The sequence below is a fragment of the Staurois parvus genome, unplaced genomic scaffold, assembly GCF_062004578.1.
Source record: "Staurois parvus isolate SC_StPar_1 unplaced genomic scaffold, SC_StPar_1.0 ptg001819l, whole genome shotgun sequence".
Taxonomy (NCBI): Eukaryota; Metazoa; Chordata; class Amphibia; order Anura; family Ranidae; genus Staurois; species Staurois parvus.
The window spans coordinates 105,432-126,164 of record NW_028319615.1 but is presented as its reverse complement, the minus strand read 5'-3'; the positions used below and the strand labels follow the sequence as shown (position 1 = coordinate 126,164).

General features: G+C 44.8%; 1 protein-coding gene across 3 annotated transcripts in view; it reads left to right on the top strand.

Annotated features, from left to right (window-relative positions):
- The window catches only part of LOC149434149 (transmembrane channel-like protein 6), a 60,797-nt gene that overhangs the window by 18,416 nt on the left and 21,648 nt on the right, over positions 1–20,733 (top strand). For 2 of the 3 annotated variants that reach the window (XM_089664042.1, XM_089664044.1), the window contains 10 exons: positions 4,102–4,179; positions 6,600–6,746; positions 9,514–9,619; positions 11,231–11,315; positions 11,659–11,913; positions 12,033–12,226; positions 14,614–14,758; positions 16,652–16,804; positions 18,477–18,649; positions 19,928–20,009. In XM_089664042.1, the coding sequence (XP_089520168.1) occupies positions 4,102–4,179; positions 6,600–6,746; positions 9,514–9,619; positions 11,231–11,315; positions 11,659–11,913; positions 12,033–12,226; positions 14,614–14,758; positions 16,652–16,804; positions 18,477–18,649; positions 19,928–20,009 (1,418 nt within the window). The remainder of the gene's footprint in view (positions 1–4,101; positions 4,180–6,599; positions 6,747–9,513; positions 9,620–11,230; positions 11,316–11,658; positions 11,914–12,032; positions 12,227–14,613; positions 14,759–16,651; positions 16,805–18,476; positions 18,650–19,927; positions 20,010–20,733) is intronic. The other variant, XM_089664043.1, reaches the window with a different exon arrangement.

The window sequence follows — 20,733 nt, the reverse complement described above, 5'->3', positions numbered from 1 at the left end:
CCTGCGAAACTGACGTGTCCTGACCAGGTGGGCTTTATATTGGGTAGAGTGGCTGTGATGAATGTTCACAAAATCATGGCGGTGATGGAACACATTTGCTAGTCTGACCCTTCTCAACCGTTAGTGGCCTTATTAGCCTTGGATGCAGAGAAGGCTTTCATCAATGTGATTTGGGAGTATGGAAAGGTCTAAGATGAATGGGTATAGTGGGCACATGTACTTGGCTTCTGTGGCTAAATATTTATGTCTAGTTCCTTGTCTGCCCTATTGCACTACCATAAGGGGTACCCTCCATCCCAGCTTACATTTAACATATCTTTAGAGCCTTTGCTGAGATCTTTTACCTTTCCTGACATATTTCAGGAGCCATGTGTAGACAGGTGTTTGCTGATGGCCTAATCTTAATACTATCTGACTCCCGGTTCAGCATGTAGGTAGGTGCAGTCTATTTTCTCCATGCAAGTGCCATTCTTCTAGTTGGAGGAGGTTGAGAGGAACCTAGTTCCTCTATGGTTTCCTCGGCCACAAGCAGACGGCTATCCGATTGGATGCTGGCGCCCCATGTATCTTTGGTGGCCATCTTGGGTCAGGCAGAGTCTATTTATGACCCTGGCTCCCGGACTTGGTGCGCATTTTTGCAAGTGGCAGTGTAGGGGCAGGGCACCCTACCTGTCTGCCTTCCTGGAAGCCTCCCCACTAGGGTACAGACTGGCCAGGCCGCCCCTTGAGACGGACATTGTCGGCACCTCTGGGTCTTATATATATTGTTGGATCACTGCCATAACCAGTGACTGTTCCCAGTTGGGTTGCCTTTCCACCGGCTCCGTTGCACGCTTCTGGACTTCCGTTAAAATGTATTCCTTGGTAAAGGAGACAGCTATCTGGTTGGATGCTGGCACCCCATGTAACGTCTTGGATCAAACAGAGTCTATTTAAGACCCTGGCTCCCAGGTTTGGCACACATTTTTGCATGTGGCTAGTGTAGGGACAGGATACCCATCTGTCAAGGAACATTCTGGAGGAGCAGGGAAAGTGCAGGGACACGACAATCTTCCTTTAAGCCTCCCTACTTGGGTACAGACCGGCCAGACCACATTCCGCCCCTGGAGATAGACGTTGTCAGCACCTCTTGGTCTTCTATCTACTGTTGAATCACTGCAGTAACCTGTGAGTGTTCCCGGGTTGGGTTTCCTTCCCGCCAGGTACATTGTGTGTTACTGGACTTCCGTTCTAATATATTCCTGTTTTTACACTTGGGCTCTGTGTGTTTTCTGCTGCGGCACCTACCCATAAGCATCTTTTTAGGCATAAATATAAACCTGGATCAAAGTAAGCTCATGTATCTGGCCAGATAACCCCTAAATGCAGAGATTGATTGGGCTACCCCATGTGGCTTGTAAGATAAATCTACTTACACCACATACGTGGGGGTGAACATCCCCAGAAACCTACAAGATCCTTACAATCTGAAACATATTCCTTTATTGGTAAAGTGGTTTTGGAACTCCAACCCTGCCTAGAACTATCTGTTGACAGTTATTTATTTATTTATTTATTTCAGGTACTTATATAGCGCCGTCAATTTATACAGCGCTTTACATATATATTGTAGATTCACATCAGTACCTAACCCTCAAGGGGTGTACAATCTAAGGTCCCTAACCCTCAAGGGGTGTACAATCTAAGGTCCCTAACTTACATTCATACATACACATACTAGGGCCAATTTAGACAGGAGCCAATTACCTACCAGCATGTCTTTGGAGTGTGGGAGGAAACCGGAGTACCCGGAGGAAACCCACGCAGGCACAGGGAGAACATGCAAACTCCAGGCAGGTGGTGCCGTGGTTGGGATTCAAACCAACAACCCGAGTACTGCCAGACGGAAGTGCTAACCACTAAGCCACTGTGACAGTTGTCTTCAGAACATGTGTCCCCAATGGAAGATTTCCCCTCTATGCATGTTCTGGTGACAACTCTAAATTTTGGATTTTCCCTCGGATTCCCTTCTGGTGACCATGGTCCTCAGGACACCCTGAGTGAGTTGGTCAATCTATCCACCGGGGACACAGACTTCACTATACCCAGATCGCTGTTGCAGACCTTTATTCTGCTGGTATATAAAAAAAGTATACATCTTGTACACATCTTGTACACACATCCCTGCTCATCCAGAGCTGAGCACCATCCATCTAACCAATCCATCAGCAAGAGCTTAGTAACAGGAGTCAATATAAAATGTAAAAGTCTTCATCTATAGATTTACTGCGTAGGAATAAAACATATTACTTTTTAATGGTTGTAACTGGAATCTATACAGTATGCACTTAATGGAAGTGCTAGGCAGACCATGTGACCATATATTGGGAACCTCGGTGGAAGTGGCAGAGTCCTGGTTGTTGCCAAAGCTGCTACTGATATGAAATGTTTACAACAACCATATGCAATGCCCGGACAAGAACTCCATCTTTCCTTAACCCTTCTCTGTCCCACTCCACATTGGTTCCTTCCCAGCAAAACATCACTGCTGCCTTGACTCTCAAGAGCAGCCTTTCTCAACCTCTTCAACACAGAGGAACCCTATCCGGTATCGGGGAACCCCTGCTAAAAATTACAATAGCTACAACTCATTATACATTAGTTTGAAGGTCATTGGAAAGAATTCCTTACAAATAGCTAAAAAGATCAATGGTGTCAGTGGGAACTTGTCTGAGAGGCAGAAATGGCTCATTGCTCAAAGAACCCCTAGCAACCTCTGGAGGAGCCCTTGTTGAGAAACGCTTCTCAAGAGCCTTGCTCATACGGTGTATAGGAACATGGCTCTTGGGAGATGTTGTGCCAGATGGCATGCCTCTGTCCATAGTAACTAAGGTCCCAGCAGCTATCCCTTGTGATATTTGGGGGAGTCCAGATCACCGCCAGCCACGGGATAACAGCAAGTAGTCTTTATTTCTTCCAAACAGAAAAAACAATATGGCACACCACCAGCAAAAAAAGATATGGCTCACCACCAGCAAAAAAAAAAGTTATAATCCTATACCCATAGTTGATCCAGAGGAGGGCAAAAAAAAGAGCAAAGCATGATACAATTTGCTCCTGCTGGGAAAAAAAAATCCTTTATATGTGAAAGGCCTCCATAGAAACTCATGTTACTTCACTTGTCATGCGATTCCATGCATTCTGGAACACTTCAGAAATTGCATCAGCGTAAACCAGGGCTAAATCGGGTTTACCTCTTTACTGGATCAGCCTGGAACCCCTCATCCTGTATGGGTGAGAATCCCTGAAGACTCCACAGTGCTTATTTTCCTCCCCATTAAAGGGACCGCAACCAAAATAATAGGGACACATATCTCCCATCTGGTAGACATCCCTTGCATCCTGTACACCCTGGTGATGTAAAAAAACTGAATGCTGGGATGTGATCTGGAGAGAGAGGGAGGTTTGGTTTAATTTGGGTAATGTCTGAACATACAGCAAAATAAGGCTGGAAAATGGGGTCATGAAAAAACCCATAAATATAGATGGATTAAGGATGACAATGCTACCAGGGAAAGATGATGAGATGGTGGCTGTAGAAGTAGAGCCTGATGTGAGGGATTGATGCAAGTGATGAGATGGACAGGGCAAGATGAAAATGCAGAATGTGGCAGATGAGGAAAGGTATGGGTGGATTGCTCTTTTTTCTTTAAGGGATGGTGACCAACTTTAAACCAACTTGGTCGTTCATGATGAGAGGCTATTTTATAAGCATGGCGGGTTTCTGTACCTTACCCCCTCTCATCATGTTTGGTTTGGCTCTCCGATAACACTGCAGAGTCTCAGTAGAGGTTCTAGGAGGAAAATGGATTTAAACTATGCCCTGTCCAACCCAGCATAGATCCAGACAGACAATATAAAGTGGGTCCTAGCTTCTTCTGAGGTCTGTATTTGGGTATAATAGATAGCAGGGTGGGAGAACCTGTATAAGGGTTTTAGAGCCAAAGGACCCCCCTATCCTTTAATAAGTCCTGAAATGTTGTGTGATCTCATTCTTACAATTAGTAATGTGTATGATAAATGTTTAGGAGGTTGTGTTTCACTCTTCTATCCTTCTGACAGGCCACAGATCTCAGAGACATGATGACCACTACATGGCCACCATGAGAATCCTTTCCAACATGCCAAGTCGTACGATTGGTAGGTACAATGATTCCTATATAAAATTAATTGTTCTGTTTGCATGCCTGATCCCTGATGTGACAATTGGGCACACTTGTGCTAGTATAATACATGTACACAGGTTCCCATGCTTGGTTCTGTCAAAACTTGAACCATAGAAAGCTACTTTGGCTAAAGGTCTAAGAATTGTAGAAAAGCCACACTGATAACTGGGATGTTTATTATTCACACCATAAAATTATGGATAAACTGTCCAACATGTTTCAGAGTTTTTAACAGTTTACTTATTTTAAATGTCATGATAAGAGGCACTTGACTCAAACTGGAATTCCAGAGTGTAAAGTGTATAGGAAAGAGTCGTTTGCCACTACCAGCTGCTGAAGCCTTCTTCTTTATGTTACTTCGTATCCTCATCTTGAGCCCTGATGAATGTAGAGTACACAACAATCAAAAGGTTTGTCCTGTTTTGTTTGACTTTTACCATATAAATAAATGTCCTTGAATTCTCATCTCTTCTGCTTTCAACCAGAATGCCCTCTCTAGGCCTGTCAGGCATCTGGTTGGAGGCCGAAGTGACAAGAGAGCTTCTCTTACTGCTAAGTTCCTAGCACCTTTGGCGGTAACGACAGGGAGTGCAGAGCTCAAAGAATCATGGGTGCTGTTTACGTTGGTCTGTTGGTAGCAGCTTCAGGAAGTGTCCAACTAGGTGGTTCTTAGGCAGGCGGCCAAGAGCCACAGGAACACAGGGTACAATAGTGGTGGAGCAAGTCAGGTGCAGCTGTAGGTGGTGTGATAAAACTCATAGAAGATTCAGGAACAGACTGGAAAGGCCGAACTGGAGAAATGAGGTCAAGGTCAAGATCTGAGTCTTACAGAGAGGGTCAACAGAATACAAGCTAAGAATGTTGTCAGAAGTCAGAGCCAGGGTCATATATGGGAATCAGGAGGATAAGGCAGCAATAGTTAGGAGGAAATAGAGTCATACACAGGTGGTCAGAAGAAGAGTCCTAAAACAATTTTGGGTCACAACTAGAGATTGAGCAGAAGGGAAATTGATAGGCAGGCAAGCCGGTACGGAGAGATCAGGATACATGCAGGATACACAGGAGCAAAGAACACGGGCAAGCTGAAGATCATCTATAGTCCATGGTCACTGCTTCCTTCCTTAAATAGGGTGTTTGGAGCCAGTTCTGGAATTGAATGCTTGACCACGCAGCATACTGGTGGATGTGCCAGGCCTGTGTGCTTGCACATATGCACCTCTGTTCTAGATGGTGTCCTGGCTAGGCCCTTCCATGTATGAGAACTGCTCAACCAAGGTCAGTAAACTCTATACCATTGACTTCACTTTGCATTGCAAGACTAAACCAACCTTCGGATTCAACGCCTTCCACCCACATGTCCCAAATGTGCCCTATCCAACTCTCTGGTCTTCAGGATGTTGCAGGCCCTGTGCTCCTGGTTGGTCTATCAGCCAATTATTCAAATGTCATTACTTTTGTTTTGTTTAGGTCATAGGCTTACGCTTGTTTGGCCAGGATCTATTTGGCATGAGAAGTAAATGTTTAGCATAGCAGTTAGACTGTCTTTGGTGGACTTTGTAGGGCCGGAGACCCAGAGAGATACACAAGTGCTTTTAATGGTACAAGCAGTCAATATCTACTGAACTCTGATAGATAGTTTCTGGTGGACATTGGCTTTTAAGGTTAAGTCCAGGAAGAAATACAACAAAAGAATGTATCTATCAAAGAACAAACAATTTATCTATCCAAAAAAGTAATTTAATGCATCTAAGGTAATCCTTCGTCATTCCCCCTATATAACAGAACTCTGATTAGGAGAGGGACATATCTAGGAGCCTGTTAGGGTCTACTGCTGTGCATTTGAACAACCGGTCATCGTGCTGACAGGAGAAGAGAGAAGAGTGGTGACCCAATCACTCTTCCACTGCTCTGTCACTGTCCAAACACAGGCTGAGGTTGTGTTCTTAACCAGGCTGTGCTGGTCAAGTGAGGGTCTCATAAGACTGATTATACGGAATAACAAATTCATTGGCATGTAAAACAGCTTCAATACATATTTTTCAACTTTGTATATGGCTGCCTGTCTAAAGTTCGGTTTCAGGATGTCTCCATTTTTTTTTTGTTTTTTGGCAACTTGAAATGGAATGAAGTTATTTTGGACAACCAACACCAAAACATTGATTTACCATTCTATTTTTGCAGTAAAATACCAAAGGTGTGCAAATGGAAACCGTGATCAATCAGTTTTCATAATTTAGAGCAGTAATATCTGTAAAATCAGAATTCTCTTTGCTCTAGGTTGCTGTAATTTACATCTGTGGACTGAATACTAAGATTTTCTTGAAGGCCATATGCCATCCAGGGTTCTCTACTCACCATTTCTTTTTCTTTCTTCATCCCTCCATAACACCAAAGGACGTTGTAAGGGAGCCATGTTGTCTGAGTATTATAATCGCACAGTGAGGAGGAGACAGTCAAAGAAGCGGCCGTCTTTGTACACCATGGATCGCAGTGCCAGACCCAGTGTGCGTCAAAGAGACGAGGTGGCCGGTGGAGAAGAAGGTAAGGATTCACCTAAAGAAACTTTACTACTTAACTCTGGGAGAAGTAGATATTGTCAAAACACGTGTGTCATGTGTGTTCTTCTAGAATCTTGGTGAGCTTTGTGTCTTTCTTCCAGATCTGTGCAGTAATCCAGCATGAGACTTCCTTTAGTAAAGACCACCCACTGCTGCTCTCTGGATCTGGATCATCTACTGGTGGCACTGTAATTCCCTGGGAGGAGGGCTGCAGTTCCAGTGTCCACCAGTGGGTGTCTCCCAGCATCCAGCAGATCCCAGTAATCGCCTTCACCGGAAGCTGGCTGCTGGGAGGGTATTTGACTCTTGAAATTGATTTGGTAGGAATGGGATTTTTAGGGTGCTACATCCATAAACAATTAAAAATCAGTAATATTTATTACAAGTCTATATTAAAGCCATAGAAAGATTTCACAGAGATAAATTTGATGGATATCCTCTACACTTGTAAACATATTAGCAGGGTCCTCTATGCATTTTCTTTTACATATTTCACCGCAAGGCTTCTTTAGGATGTATGTGTACAGAGACTGTGGACGTAGTACAGGAGATGACCAGAGAATGCGGATGTAGTACAGGAGATGACCAGAGACTGCGGACACAGTACAGGAGATGACCAGAGACTGCAGACACAGTACAGGGGATGACCAGAGACTGCGGACATAGTACAGGAGATGACCAGAGACTGCGGACACAGTACAGGGGATGACCAGAGACTGCGGACATAGTACAGGGGATGACCAGAGACTGCGGATGTAGTACAGGAGATGACCAGAGTTTGCACACAGAGTACAGGAGATGACCAGAGACTGCGGACACAGTACAGGAGATGACAAGAGACTGCGGACATAGTACAGGAGATGACCAGAGACTGTGGACACAGTACAGGGGATGACCAGAGACTGCGGATGTAGTACAGGAGATGACCAGAGACTGCGGACACAGTACAGGAGATGACCAGAGACTGCGGACATAGTACAGGAGATGACCAGAGACTGCAGACATAGTACAGGAGATAACCAGAGACTGCAGACATAGTACAGGAGATGACCAGAGACTGCGGACATAGTACAGGAGATGACCAGAGACTGTGGACACAGTACAGGAGATGACCAAAGACTGCAGAAATAGTACAAGAGATGACCAGAGACTGCGGACACAGTACAGAAAATAACCAGAGAGTGCGGAAATAGTACAGGGGATGACCAAGAGACTTCGGACGTACAGGGGATGACCAGAGACTGCGGACATAGTACAGGAGATGACCAGAGACTGCGGACATAGTACAGGAGATGACCAGAGACTGCGGACACAGTGCAGGAGATGACCAGAGACTGCGGACATACTACAGGAGATGACCAGAGACTGCGGACATACTACAGGAGATGACCAGAGACTGCGGACATACTACAGGAGATGACCAGAGACTGCGGACATACTACAGGAGATGACCAGAGACTGCGGACATACTACAGGAGATGACCAGAGACTGCGGACATACTACAGGAGATGACCAGAGACTGCGGACATAGTACAGGAGATGACCAGAGACTGCAGACCTTTGGGGAGTGGGTACCCGCATTTGACAGGTACCCGCTCCCACTTCTGCTGCGATCGCCTAGGCAATCGGAAGCGGACGTTGTCCACCATGCCCCACCCTCCCCGTAGTACTCTGAGACACATGACAGGTCCCACAAAACAACGGGGCTATTCACAAAGCACAGCGCTTCTCACGCATGCACAGTGGGCACCCGGCTGTGAAGCCGCAAGCTGCCACAGCCGGGTGCCCACACTGAAGATGCCGACGCCAGGGAGAGAAGATGGCCGGTGAAAACAACGGTGGTGAGGACATCACTGGACCCATGGACAGGTAAGTGGCTGTATTTTAAAAGTCAGCAGCTACAGTTTTTTTTTTTTTGTCTTCAGCTGGAACTGCGCTTTAAGGGTCATCTGCTTTGGGCCCTGCCTGGCGTTGCTGCCCTGCTGAATCACACTCCTCCTCTCTTCTGCCACAGAAGAGCCGAGCGGCCGTCCCGGTGTTCTAACACGGTGGCGGGGAGGGGGGGGGGGGGGGGGAGTCCTGGTCAATATTCGCTCCATAAGATGCACAGACATTTCCCCCCCTTTTTTGGGGGGCGGGGGAAAGTGCGTCTTATGGAGCGAAAAATACGTTATGTTTTGGTTTATGGATGTAGCACCCTAAAAATCCCATTCCATCAAATCTATTCCCATATTTCTTTCACCTGCAGGTACGCTTGTGGTCAACGCTATAGAAACTGTATGTAGCTGATGATCATATATATGATTCCTACAGCACTGCCCGCAGGCGCGTGTCCGAGAAGAACCGTGTGTTCCATTTGAACTGTTTAAAGTTCATTCATACTTGGAGTTGGGCTTTAATATGAATTTGGCAGTTTAAGTGTATGCGACCCACTGGAAGTGTATGCGACCCACTGGAAGTGTATGCGACCCACTGGACGTGTATGCGACCCACTGGACGTGTATGCGACCCACTGGACGTGTATGCGACCCACTGGACGTGTATGCGACCCACTGGACGTGTATGTGACCCAATGGAAGTATATGTTACTCACAAGCTTTAACATGTTGAAATGGGTCTTCATCCAATGAAAGTCATATATATTTGGGTTTGTAAAGGCTTTGATCCTTTGAAAGCATTTTGTTGAAGGGGAGGAGAAGGAAAAAATTTCAGTTCGTTTTATGTTTTGTACTGTATGTACCTCCTATAGAACATCAAAGGCTGCTGGTGCTGGAGCTGCAGAAGACGTCGGGAACCCAGAGAATTCGCCTGCTGAAGAGTTTCCCATTAAGTCTTCAGGTGAAAAGGGAGTTGAGGTAACAGAGTACCTTTACCTGAGCTATCCAAATCTGCGGTGTTTATTGATGAAACCTCATCATCAGTGATGGTGTGCCATAGGAGTAACTGTTATTAGCCGTACAAATGAAATATGATTTTTAAGTGGTTATTATTCCCTTGCCTGATCCCACATGGAAGAAAAATATATTTTAAATATATTTTAAAAATATAAAAATATTCTTCCCAAATATATTGCCATATATTTGAAATGCTACAATTGTGTCCATATTCAATATATTTCAATAAATATTTCAATAAATATAAATATATATATATATATGTATTCTACATGGAGATCATACCCCCCCTTATGTATTATACATGGAGATCATACCCCCCCCTTATGTATTATACATGGAGATCATACCCCCCCTTATGTATTATACATGGAGATCATATCCCCCCTTATGTATTATACATGGAGATCATACCCCCCCTTATGTATTATACATGGAGATCATACCCCCCCCTTATGTATTATACATGGAGATCATATCCCCCTTATGTATTATACATGGAGATCATATCCCCCCTTATGTATTATACATGGAGATCATATCCCCCTTATGTATTATACATGGAGATCATATCCCCCCTTATGTATTATACATGGAGATCATATCCCCCCTTATGTATTATACATGGAGATCATATCCCCCCTTATGTATTATACATGGAGATCATATCCCTCCTTATGTATTATACATGGAGATCATATCCCCCCCTTATGTATTATACATGGAGATCATATCCCCCCCTTATGTATTATACATGGAGATCATATCCCCCTTATGTATTATACATGGAGATCATATCCCCCTTATGTATTATACATGGTGATCATATCCCCCCCTTATGTATTATACATGGAGATCATATCCCCCTTATGTATTATACATGGAGATCATATCCCCCCTTATGTATTATACATGGAGATCATATCCCCCCTTATGTATTATACATGGAGATCATATCCCCCTTATGTATTATACATGGTGATCATATCCCCCCCTTATGTATTATACATGGAGATCATATCCCCCCCTTATGTATTATACATGGAGATCATATCCCCCCCTTATGTATTATACATGGAGATCATATCCCCCTTATGTATTATACATGGAGATCATATCCCCCCCTTATGTATTATACATGGAGATCATATCCCCCCTTATGTATTATACATGGAGATCATATCCCCCTTATGTATTATACATGGAGATCATATCCCCCCTTATGTATTATACATGGAGATCATATCCCCCCTTATGTATTATACATGGAAATCATATCCCCCCTTATGTATTATACATGGAAATCATATCCCCCTTATGTATTATACATGGAGATCATATCCCCCCTTATGTATTATACATGGAGATCATATCCCCCCTTATGTATTATACATGGAAATCATATCCCCCCTTATGTATTATACATGGAGATCATATCCCCCTTATGTATTATACATGGAGATCATATCCCCCTTATGTAAAATGATTGTGTGTGTGATTGCTTGTTCCTAATTGGTGTGAAACATTTTAAATAATCCAGAATCTGTTCATTGTGCTTTGTTTCTATTTCAGGTACTTGACATTGGAACCTGGTTCAGTCTTGAAGAGAAGCAATGCCAACCCTTGCTGCAGCAACATCTCAGACAGTATCAGCATGGTGAGATTGCAGTATGGCTTCAGCAGCAATGTGAATAAATCTCTCAAGTAACAACCGGACACCAAGCTCTTGGCTGGCTGCTGTTAGTGGGAGAGTAGCATGGTGGTAACCAGCTATGGTGGGATTGGTGGATAGTCTGTCAAGTCTTTAGAAACTCACTAATAGCGATGATGTTCAGATTCCTCCAAAAAACAGACAGAGGTTTGATCTATTCCCTGGTTTATCCAAAATTAAAAAAAGAAAAGTTTAGGTTTTTGATATAGTGTAAGTGGTATATATAATAATAGTAGTGGTTACCCCTTTTTGTGCTTTTCATAATTAAGACATCTCTGTCCTCCTTCAGACCATGCACAGGTGTTGGCTGTCCTTTCTGTCTATGATCTGCGCCCAGCGGCCCTGGCACGTGGCTCTCAAGCAGATTGGAGGGCGGTTTGGCTCCAGCGTCCTCTCCTATTTCCTCTTTCTGAAGACTCTCCTGGGGTTTAATATCTTTATGAGCCTCTTGTGCCTCCTGTTTATTGTCACCCCTCAGGCTGTACATCCCCATAATTCTTCGAACCCTCGTTCCTTCACCAGCCTGGAGCTTCTCACTGGGGCGGTAAGTGAAAAGACCTAGAAACATGGCACACTCGCAGATTAAACATTGTAGTTATGGGCACCAAAAGTGCTTGTCACACAAGAAACAGGAAAAAGTTACAAGTCTTTTAATATTTCTAGGGCTATTTCTCCGATACGGTGATGTATTATGGTTATTACAGCAACGTGACCCTGAATGAAGGCTGCTCTACCGGGTACAACATGTCCACGTGTCAAAACCTCAAGCCTGCCTGGCTTCCGTATCACATGCCCTTGGCTTACCTCTTCACCATCGGACTCGTCTTCCTCAGCACTTGCATCATTTTGGTGTACAAGTAAGAAACTTTGTACGTTGCACTCCTTTTGCTGATAGTTCAAGTTGCCCTTGTGTGGGCATAAAGAATTGGTGTCACATGGTAGAGTGGGAGTACCAACAGATCTGCGCCCCTTCCTTGCCCCCACACCGAAGGAGCCTCCCCTGAGTAAGCTCTGGTATCCAACGGTGGTTGAGCTGCCCTAGGTGGTTGAAGGTCATTGCCCCACCCAGTGGTGTATTTAGGTTTTGTGCTGCCCTAGGCAACACAAAATTCACCCCCCCCCCGCCGTCATTGACCAACAATACCCCTGCCACCCCACCCGAGAGAGCCTTCCGCTACCGTTGCCCCCATACACCGGCCACTCCCCTCCCAGCAACAGAGAGACACTAGCCTCCACAGCTCTGAACATCCCCAGGGAGGAGATTCAAGCAGCCTGCAGCCTCTCTCAGATCCCACCTGGTCCCCAATCCGCATGTGTCCCTTCTTCCATCCCCTCTTCCAGGGGGGCGGTGCTGCCTCCCTTAAAAATGCCGCCCTAGGCAAATGCCTTGTGGTAAATACGCCCCTGGCCCCACCCCATGTGACAGTGTTGATACATGGCAATTGGGAGTCAGATGGGACAGTGTCATAATCCCAAACCAGTTGTGAATGGGACTTTAAAGGAACAAAGAACAGCAATAAAAAAAGAAATGGTAAAATAAAAACTTTTTATACTTTTTTGTTTTGTTGTTTTTTTTTTTTTTTTTTTTTACAAAAGACATATAAAATTCCTAAGTAAAGGAAAACGACTGAAAAGACCTACTATATAATATAACACTACAGTGATTGGAACATCCATATCTTCTAAACATTCCCACATGACACAGGTATCAATCCAGTTCACGTTATGCAAAGTAGATGACTTCATGAGAGATGCCCCGACGCGTTTCGTTCTAAATCTTTCTCAGGGGTTGGAGATATATATCAAGAGGGTATTAAAGTATATTAAGTCAGCCATAACATTAAAAACAAAGGTCCATCCCTCATGGCAGAGCCAGCTGAATCCTGTCACCGGTAGAGAGTATAGGGCATACCAGTGGCAGAACTACCAGGGTCGCAAAGGTTGCACGTGCGACCGGGCCCTGGCCCCCTAAGACAGCAGCAAGGAAGAACCCTTTTACAAAACATGTTTAAGGGTCTCACTGCAGGACCGTAATAAAGGGCCCTGAGCTCAGAAGGAAGGACCCTGGAACCGATGGAAAGAGCCCTGGAGGCCCTTCATGGTTTCTTGCACTGGGGCTCTGAAGGTTCTAGTTGTGCCTCTGGGGCATACACAAGAATTACAGGAGACACTCCATGTTGTAAACTATCCCTTTTGTAATGGCCGCCAATGTTGTACCTGCTAGGGCAGGGGTGTCAATCTCTGTTTCATTGCTGGCCGCATCAGCATTATGGTTGCCCCCTCAAAGGGCCAATTATATCTGTAAGACTAGATGTCCAGAGCCCCTCCCCCCATACATTAGATGTCAAGAGTCCCCCACCCTCTCCTTCATCCCAGTGCCCCCCCCCCATTTATCTTGTGCTGCTGCTGGACTGGAGGAAGCTAAGAAGCAGAAAGTGCAGGGTCTGGAGGAGGGCTGGAGTCAGCTGAATGCAGAGACCAGGGGAGGCGAGGGGAGGGAGATGAGGAGGTGCTGTGGCTGCACAGAAAACACAGAATCTGTAGGAGTTGTCCTCCCTTCTGCCAGCTGCTGAGATGGGGGGGGGGGGGGGCGGCAGAGACAAGCCTTTCCCTGGATGCATAGAGAAGTGCAGGATCTGGTGGAGGAGTTCTCTCCTCCTCTTTGCTGCCAACTGCTGAGACAAGGTGGGGGCGGAGACGAGGGGGTGCTGCGGCTGAACAGAGAAGTGCAGGCTCTGGGAGAGGAGTTCTCTCCTCCTCTCTGTTGCCGACTGCTTAGACAAGGTGGGGGCAGAGACGAGGGGGTGCTGCAGCTGCAGAAGAGAATGCAGGATCTGGTGGAGGAGTTCTCTGCTCCTCTTTGCTGCCAACTGCTGATGCAAGGAGGGGGCGGTGAAGAGGGGGTGCTGCAACTGTACAGAGAATGCAGGATCTGGCATAGGAGTTCTTTTCTCCTCTCTGTTGCCGACTGCTAAAACAAGGTGGGGGGCAGAGACGAGGGGGTGCTGCAGCTGCACAGAGAATGCAGGATCTGGCAGAGGAGTTCTCTTCTCCTCTCTGTTGCCGACTGCTGAGACAAGGTGGGAGCAGAGACGAGGGCTCCCCCCAGCAGGATCATAAGAGCCAATCAGAATTCTTCTTTCACTGGACTAATGCCACTCTCTGGTTGGGCCGTATTGCTGTACTCCACACCGCATTACCAGGTGACACTGATCCCTCCCCGTCCTCATTTGTCACCTTCTAGGATGTCATGTTCATTCGGGGAGAGTTTCCGAGTCGGCTTCTTCTCTGGAGCTCTAGCTCTGAAAGTCTTTGGTTCCTGGGACTTCAAAGTGACCCGGATCCGATCCGTGCACCGCCAGAAGGACAACATTCACATGCAGCTGAAGGTGAGGCCAAATCACCGACTATTGCAGTTGAACCCAAAACCAAAAATGTGATATATTGCAGCTTGCCAATCATGGCTGCATTAGTTTTCTTCTTTTTTTTTTTGTAGGCTTTTTTCCCTCCTTTTTCCACCTGGTGATCTGGCCACTGGACGAAGGAGCACAGGAGGCACATTTAGACAGCAGCATTGTCAGTCTGAGGGAGGGGAAGTCTTAGAACTCCATATAATACATTATAAAAAGTTACAGCAAACTTTTTTGTTCCTTTTGGGTTAAAGGTTTTACATAAATAAAAGCTGATCCTTTTTAGCACCCCCATCAGTGGTAAATATTTTGTCTGAGCCCTCCAACTGCTACTTCCGCATGACTGTAAGTTCTGCTGAAAATTAACAGACCAGATCACCAGGTGAAAATAAAGAAAGCAAATTATTTTAGAGCCAGTGATGTCATATCTGGATCTCTATGCTTCTCTATGCAATGCAAGCAGACCTTCAGTGGTCTCCCTCCCCCCTTCATCAATACGATAATGAAATTTTGAAACAAAATATTTCCATTTTTCCTTATTTTGGACCCATTGATGTCATAACTGGATCTCTATGCTACTCTATGCAATGCAGGCAGATCATGACTGGTGGGAGAGGCTGGAAAGGTGCTGTACTGAAACCATCATGGCACCTTGCCTCAGTACTCCTCTCAAGAGCCCACAGTCCTGATGCAAAGAGAGGGTCGACTGGGTGGGTGTCAGTCTGGAGGAGTGGGTGTTCCTAGGCAGGCTGTATTTACATAAGCAATGCCCACAGGTAATGCTGAGCCTCCCTGATTGACAGAACTGAAATCCAATTAATAAAAGGGGCGGCGCCAGGGATCCCATATGGAATAAAAATATATGAAATATATTTTAAAAATATTCTTCCCAAATATATTGCCATATATTTGAAATGCTACAATTTTGGCCATATTCAATATATTTATATATATATATATATATATATATATATATATATATATATATATATACTGTATGTTGAAATGCTTTTTTATTACAAAAAATATGAAAAGTATTTTTAAAAATTCATTTCAAATTTTATTACAAAATATATGAAAAATATGTGAAAAAAGTTTATTACAAAATATATGAAAAATATTTTTGAAAATACATTTCAAATATACTGTATGTCTTTAAAAATACAGATCTACATTTTTGGAATGCATTTACAAATATATGTAAAAATATATGTTAAAATTACTTTATATATATATATATATATATATATATATATATATGTTAAAAAAAAATCTGAAGAATATATTTTAAAAAATATATATTTTTTTAAATATATTCTTTAGATTTTTTTTAACATACAAAAAAGTCATTTTAACATATATTTTTACATATATATGTAAATGCATCCCAAAAATGTAGATTTTGCATTTTTAAAGACATACAGTATATTTGAAATGTATTTTTAAAAACAGTCTTCATATATTTTGTAATAGAAACGCATTTTCAACATGCAGTGTGTATGTGTATGTATGTGTGTAGGTATGTATGTATGTATGTATGTATGTGTATATATATATATATATATATATATATATATATATATATATATATATAAATAATTGAAATCTATTGAATATGGCCAAAATTGTAGCATTTCAAATATATGGCAATATTTTTTGGAGGAATATTTTTAAAATATATTTCAAATATATTTTTCTTCCATGTGGGACAGTCAGGCTGGGGAGGAAAGATCTGGATGATGCTGGACGTCCTCCAGCCAGGAAATGAGGCAGAGCTCTAGCTGATGGTGGTAGAGGACTCTTGCGCAGTTGGCCACCATTAGACTGCTGTAGGTCTCTGTTTGAGGAACCTTCCCCTTGCTGTCCTTCCAGGAGCTGCTGAGTGAGCTGCAGACCGAGCTCCGTCCTGATCTTCGGAAGAAGATGCAGACCATGTTCATCCACGTCTTCTCCTGGGTGCTGTGTATGGTCAGCTGGCTGGGCTCCGCTCTGGCCGTTTACGTCCTTTCAGAATATCTGCACAAGGTACGTTCCTGGCGGCGTCTTTCAGACTTTAAAAACGTTTTTCTCTTCCGTTCTGTGAAGGACTCGGCTCTTCCTTAACCCCTTCCCGCCCGAGGGTAAAACAAATCTAAATGCCTAAGCACAATTTTGCAACTTTGACATTAGTGTTAGTAAAACCGTCCATATCATCGCAACTACTTCGTGCATCCATGTGGATTATACCGCGTTTATTTCAGGACAGATCGGTGAATGGTAATGTATGTATCTCCTGAACTTTTTTTTATTACCAAAGGAAAACTGGGCCAAAATAATATAAAAAAACAAAACTTTTTTTAAATGTAGCTGTATATTTCTTGCTACTACCACAACCAACCACTGAAGAACAACCCAAAATAATTTGACAATCGCAACGATGCCATATATGTGTATGTTAGTTGTTGTTTGTACCCGTAGTACGGCCCAGAAACAATCGTGCGCAATTTTGCTTTTTTTTTTTTTAATTCTGCCACTATATAAACCTTGATCTAGGTATTTTTGTTTATTTTTTTTATATTTTTTTTTATTATTTTGATTTATTCATGTATTTATTTTATTTATTTTTTACTCATACTTGTTTTGTTTTTTTATTCTCTCTGAAAGAACCGAGAGAGATACAATGTATAATATAATGTATATAAGGATACAATGTATCTCTCTTCTCTATTCAGAGAGAGAAAACAAGGGGAGGGGGCGGGCTTCACAGTGACTGATCACTGCGATAGGCAATCAGAGGCTATCACAGCGATCGTGTGTCCCGGAATCAGGAGTCCCGGGTCCCGATCGTTGGATCAGGTGCAGGCTCATTCGTTGGATCAGGTGCGGGCTCATTCGTTGGATCAGGTGCGGGCTCATTCCTTGGATCAGGTGCGGGCTCATTCCTTGGATCAGGTGCGGGCTCATTCCTTGGATCAGGTGCGGGCTCATTCGTTGGATCAGGTGCGGGCTCATTCCTTGGATCAGGTGCGGGCTCATTCCTTGGATCAGGTGCGGGCTCATTCCTTGGATCAGGTGCGGGCTCATTCATAGGATCAGGTGCGGGCTCATTCGTTGGATCAGGTGCGGGCTCATTCGTTGGATCAGGTGCGGGCTCATTCGTAGGATCCGCCGTAGGCTGAGTCGTAGGATCCGCCGTAGGCTGAGTCGTAGGATCCGCCGTAGGCTGAGTCGTAGGATCCGCCGTAGGCTGAGTCGTAGGATCCGCCGTAGGCTGAGTCGTAGGATCCGCCGTAGGCTGAGTCGTAGGATCCGCCGTAGGCTGAGTCGTAGGATCCGCCGTAGGCTGAGTCGTAGGATCCGCCGTAGGCTGAGTCGTAGGATCCGCCGTAGGCTGAGTCGTAGGATCCGCCGTAGGCTGAGTCGTAGGATCCGCCGTAGGCTGAGGTGTAGGATCCGGCCTGGATCTGGCGTTGGCTGAGGCGTAGGATCCTGCATTGGCTGACGCGTAGGATCCTGCATTGGCTGAGGCGTAGGATCCGGCCTGGATCCGGCCTTGGCTGAGGTGTAGGATCCTGCATTGGCTGAGGTGTAGGACCTGGCATTGGCTGAGTCGTAGGATCAGATGTAGGCTTCTCACTAACAGAAGGATTGGTGGTTCCGCTTGGCTCACAGAAGATACGAAGGTCACTTTAACATTCTGTTGTTATGATTTGTGCAGGATCATCGGGCGCGGATGAATAGTGAGAGAGACCTGGAGGAGGAAGCTATGCTGCTCTTACTGCCTTTGGCTGTATCTCTGTGTAACCTTCTACTGCCATACATGTATAACGCCCTAAGACTCTGGGAGCGCCTGGACTCTCCTATACTGGAAGTCTACATTGCCATCTGCAGGTAAGAGCCTTAGGTGTCATAGAACAGGACTACTAGGGCAGTGTGCAATGTGATAGGTGTCCTCCCCAACCAGTAGTAAAGCTCCAGACAACAATCTCCACTGAGGCATTGTCTCAGTCTGAATTGTTTTTAAAGCATATCTAAACCCAAAAGAAACACCGATTAGCCACAGCACTATGACCACTATGACCATAGCCCATGCATGGACTCCACTAGACCTCTGATGGTATGCTGGCACCAAGCTGTTAGTAGCAGATCCTTCTGTAAGTTGCGAGGTGGTACCTCCATGGATCAGACTTGTTTTTCCAGGACATCTCACAGATGCTCGATTGGATTGAGATCTGGAGAATTGAAGACCAGGTCAACAATGGGAAATCATCTGGTTCCTTAAACCATTCTTGAAATCACCAGACTAGGCCTTCTTCCATTGCTTCGTAATCCAGTTCTGATTCTCTAAGTTGAGAGGTGGTACCTCCATGGATCAGACTTGTTTTTCCAGCACATCTCACAGATGCTTGATTGGATTGAGATCTGGAGAATTTGGAGACCAGGTCAACACCGGGAAATCATCTGGTTCCTCAAACCATTCTTGAAATCACCAGACTAGGCCTTCTTCCATTGCTCCGTAATCCAGTTCTGATGCTCACATGCCCATTGTAGGTGCTTTTGGCTGTGGACAGGGGTCAGCATGGGCACCCTGACCGGTCTGTTGCTACGCGGCCCCATACACAACAAACTGCGATGCTCTGTGTGTTCTGACACCTTTCTATCAGAATTTGATGTACAGTAGCTCTTCTATTGGATTGGACTACATACACCAGCCTTCGCTCCCCATGTGCATCAAAGAGCTGTTGCTAGTTCACTGGTTCTCCTTCCTTGGACCACATTTGGAATGTCCCACAAGGGCTGCAGTTTTGGAGTTGCTCAGACCCAGTTGTTTAGCCATCACAACCTGGCCCTTGTCAAGTTGCTCAAATCCTTATGCTTGTCTATTTTTTTCTGCTTTCAACACGTCAACTTCAGGGACAACATGTTCACTTTCTGCCTAATATATCCCAGCCACTTTCAGGGACCATTGTCAGGAGGTAATGTTATTCACTGTCCTTGCCAGTGGTCTGAATGTTATGGCTGATCGGTGTATATCTATCCTGTGGCTAAGTCACCTTCTGAACACGTATCTATCTGAAGGTAGAACACCACTTTCAGACGGAGTACATCTTTAACATTAGCTGTCGTTATTATTTTTGTTGGTGATCTTTTCTTCACTCTTTTTACTAGAAACCTTCTGCTGAAGATTGTCATCCTTGGCATTCTGTGTTACCATTGGTTGAGAAGGAAGGCCAATTACTCAGATTATAAGGTATGCCGTTGAATTCCGTTCACTTTCCACGAGGTGAAAATCTCCCCATGGCATTGGTTGCTGGAGAGTTGGCGGTTGGCCCTATAGTATGGAGAAGCGCCTGTAAAAGGGAAGAACTAACAGTTAGTGGGAGGGGGCAGGAAAAAGGTGACAACAATGGCAAATGCATCAATATCTCAGGATTTATTAGATTCGATTGTCCGTATCACACCCGACTGCCCCGCACCTCCACAGACTGCTATGGGACATGGAACCTGGACTGTGACAGAGCTTCCAACTGAACTCCGGGCAGATATTAAAAAACCACCACCATGCTTTGTTACATGTAACTAATGGGGACTGTGAATTACAGGGGCACTCTGATGGGAACACCTGATGTAAGGTGAGACTCTGATGGAGATGCAGATGTGGGGGAGGGGCTTCTGATGAGGACCTTTATGTGGGGTGGGACTCTAATGGGGACCCTGATGTGAGGGGGGACTCTGATGGGGACTTTGATGTGGGGTGGGGACACTGATGAAGGGCTATGATGTGGTGTAGGACTCCGATGGGGACCTTGATGTAGGGTGAAACTCCTATGGGGACTGTGAATTACAGTGGCACTCTGAGGGGACACCTGATTTAGGGACACTCTGGTGGTGCACCTAATGTAATGTGAGACCCTGATATGGGGGGGCCTTTAATGGGACCTTAATGTGGGGTGGGACTCTGATGGGGACCCTAG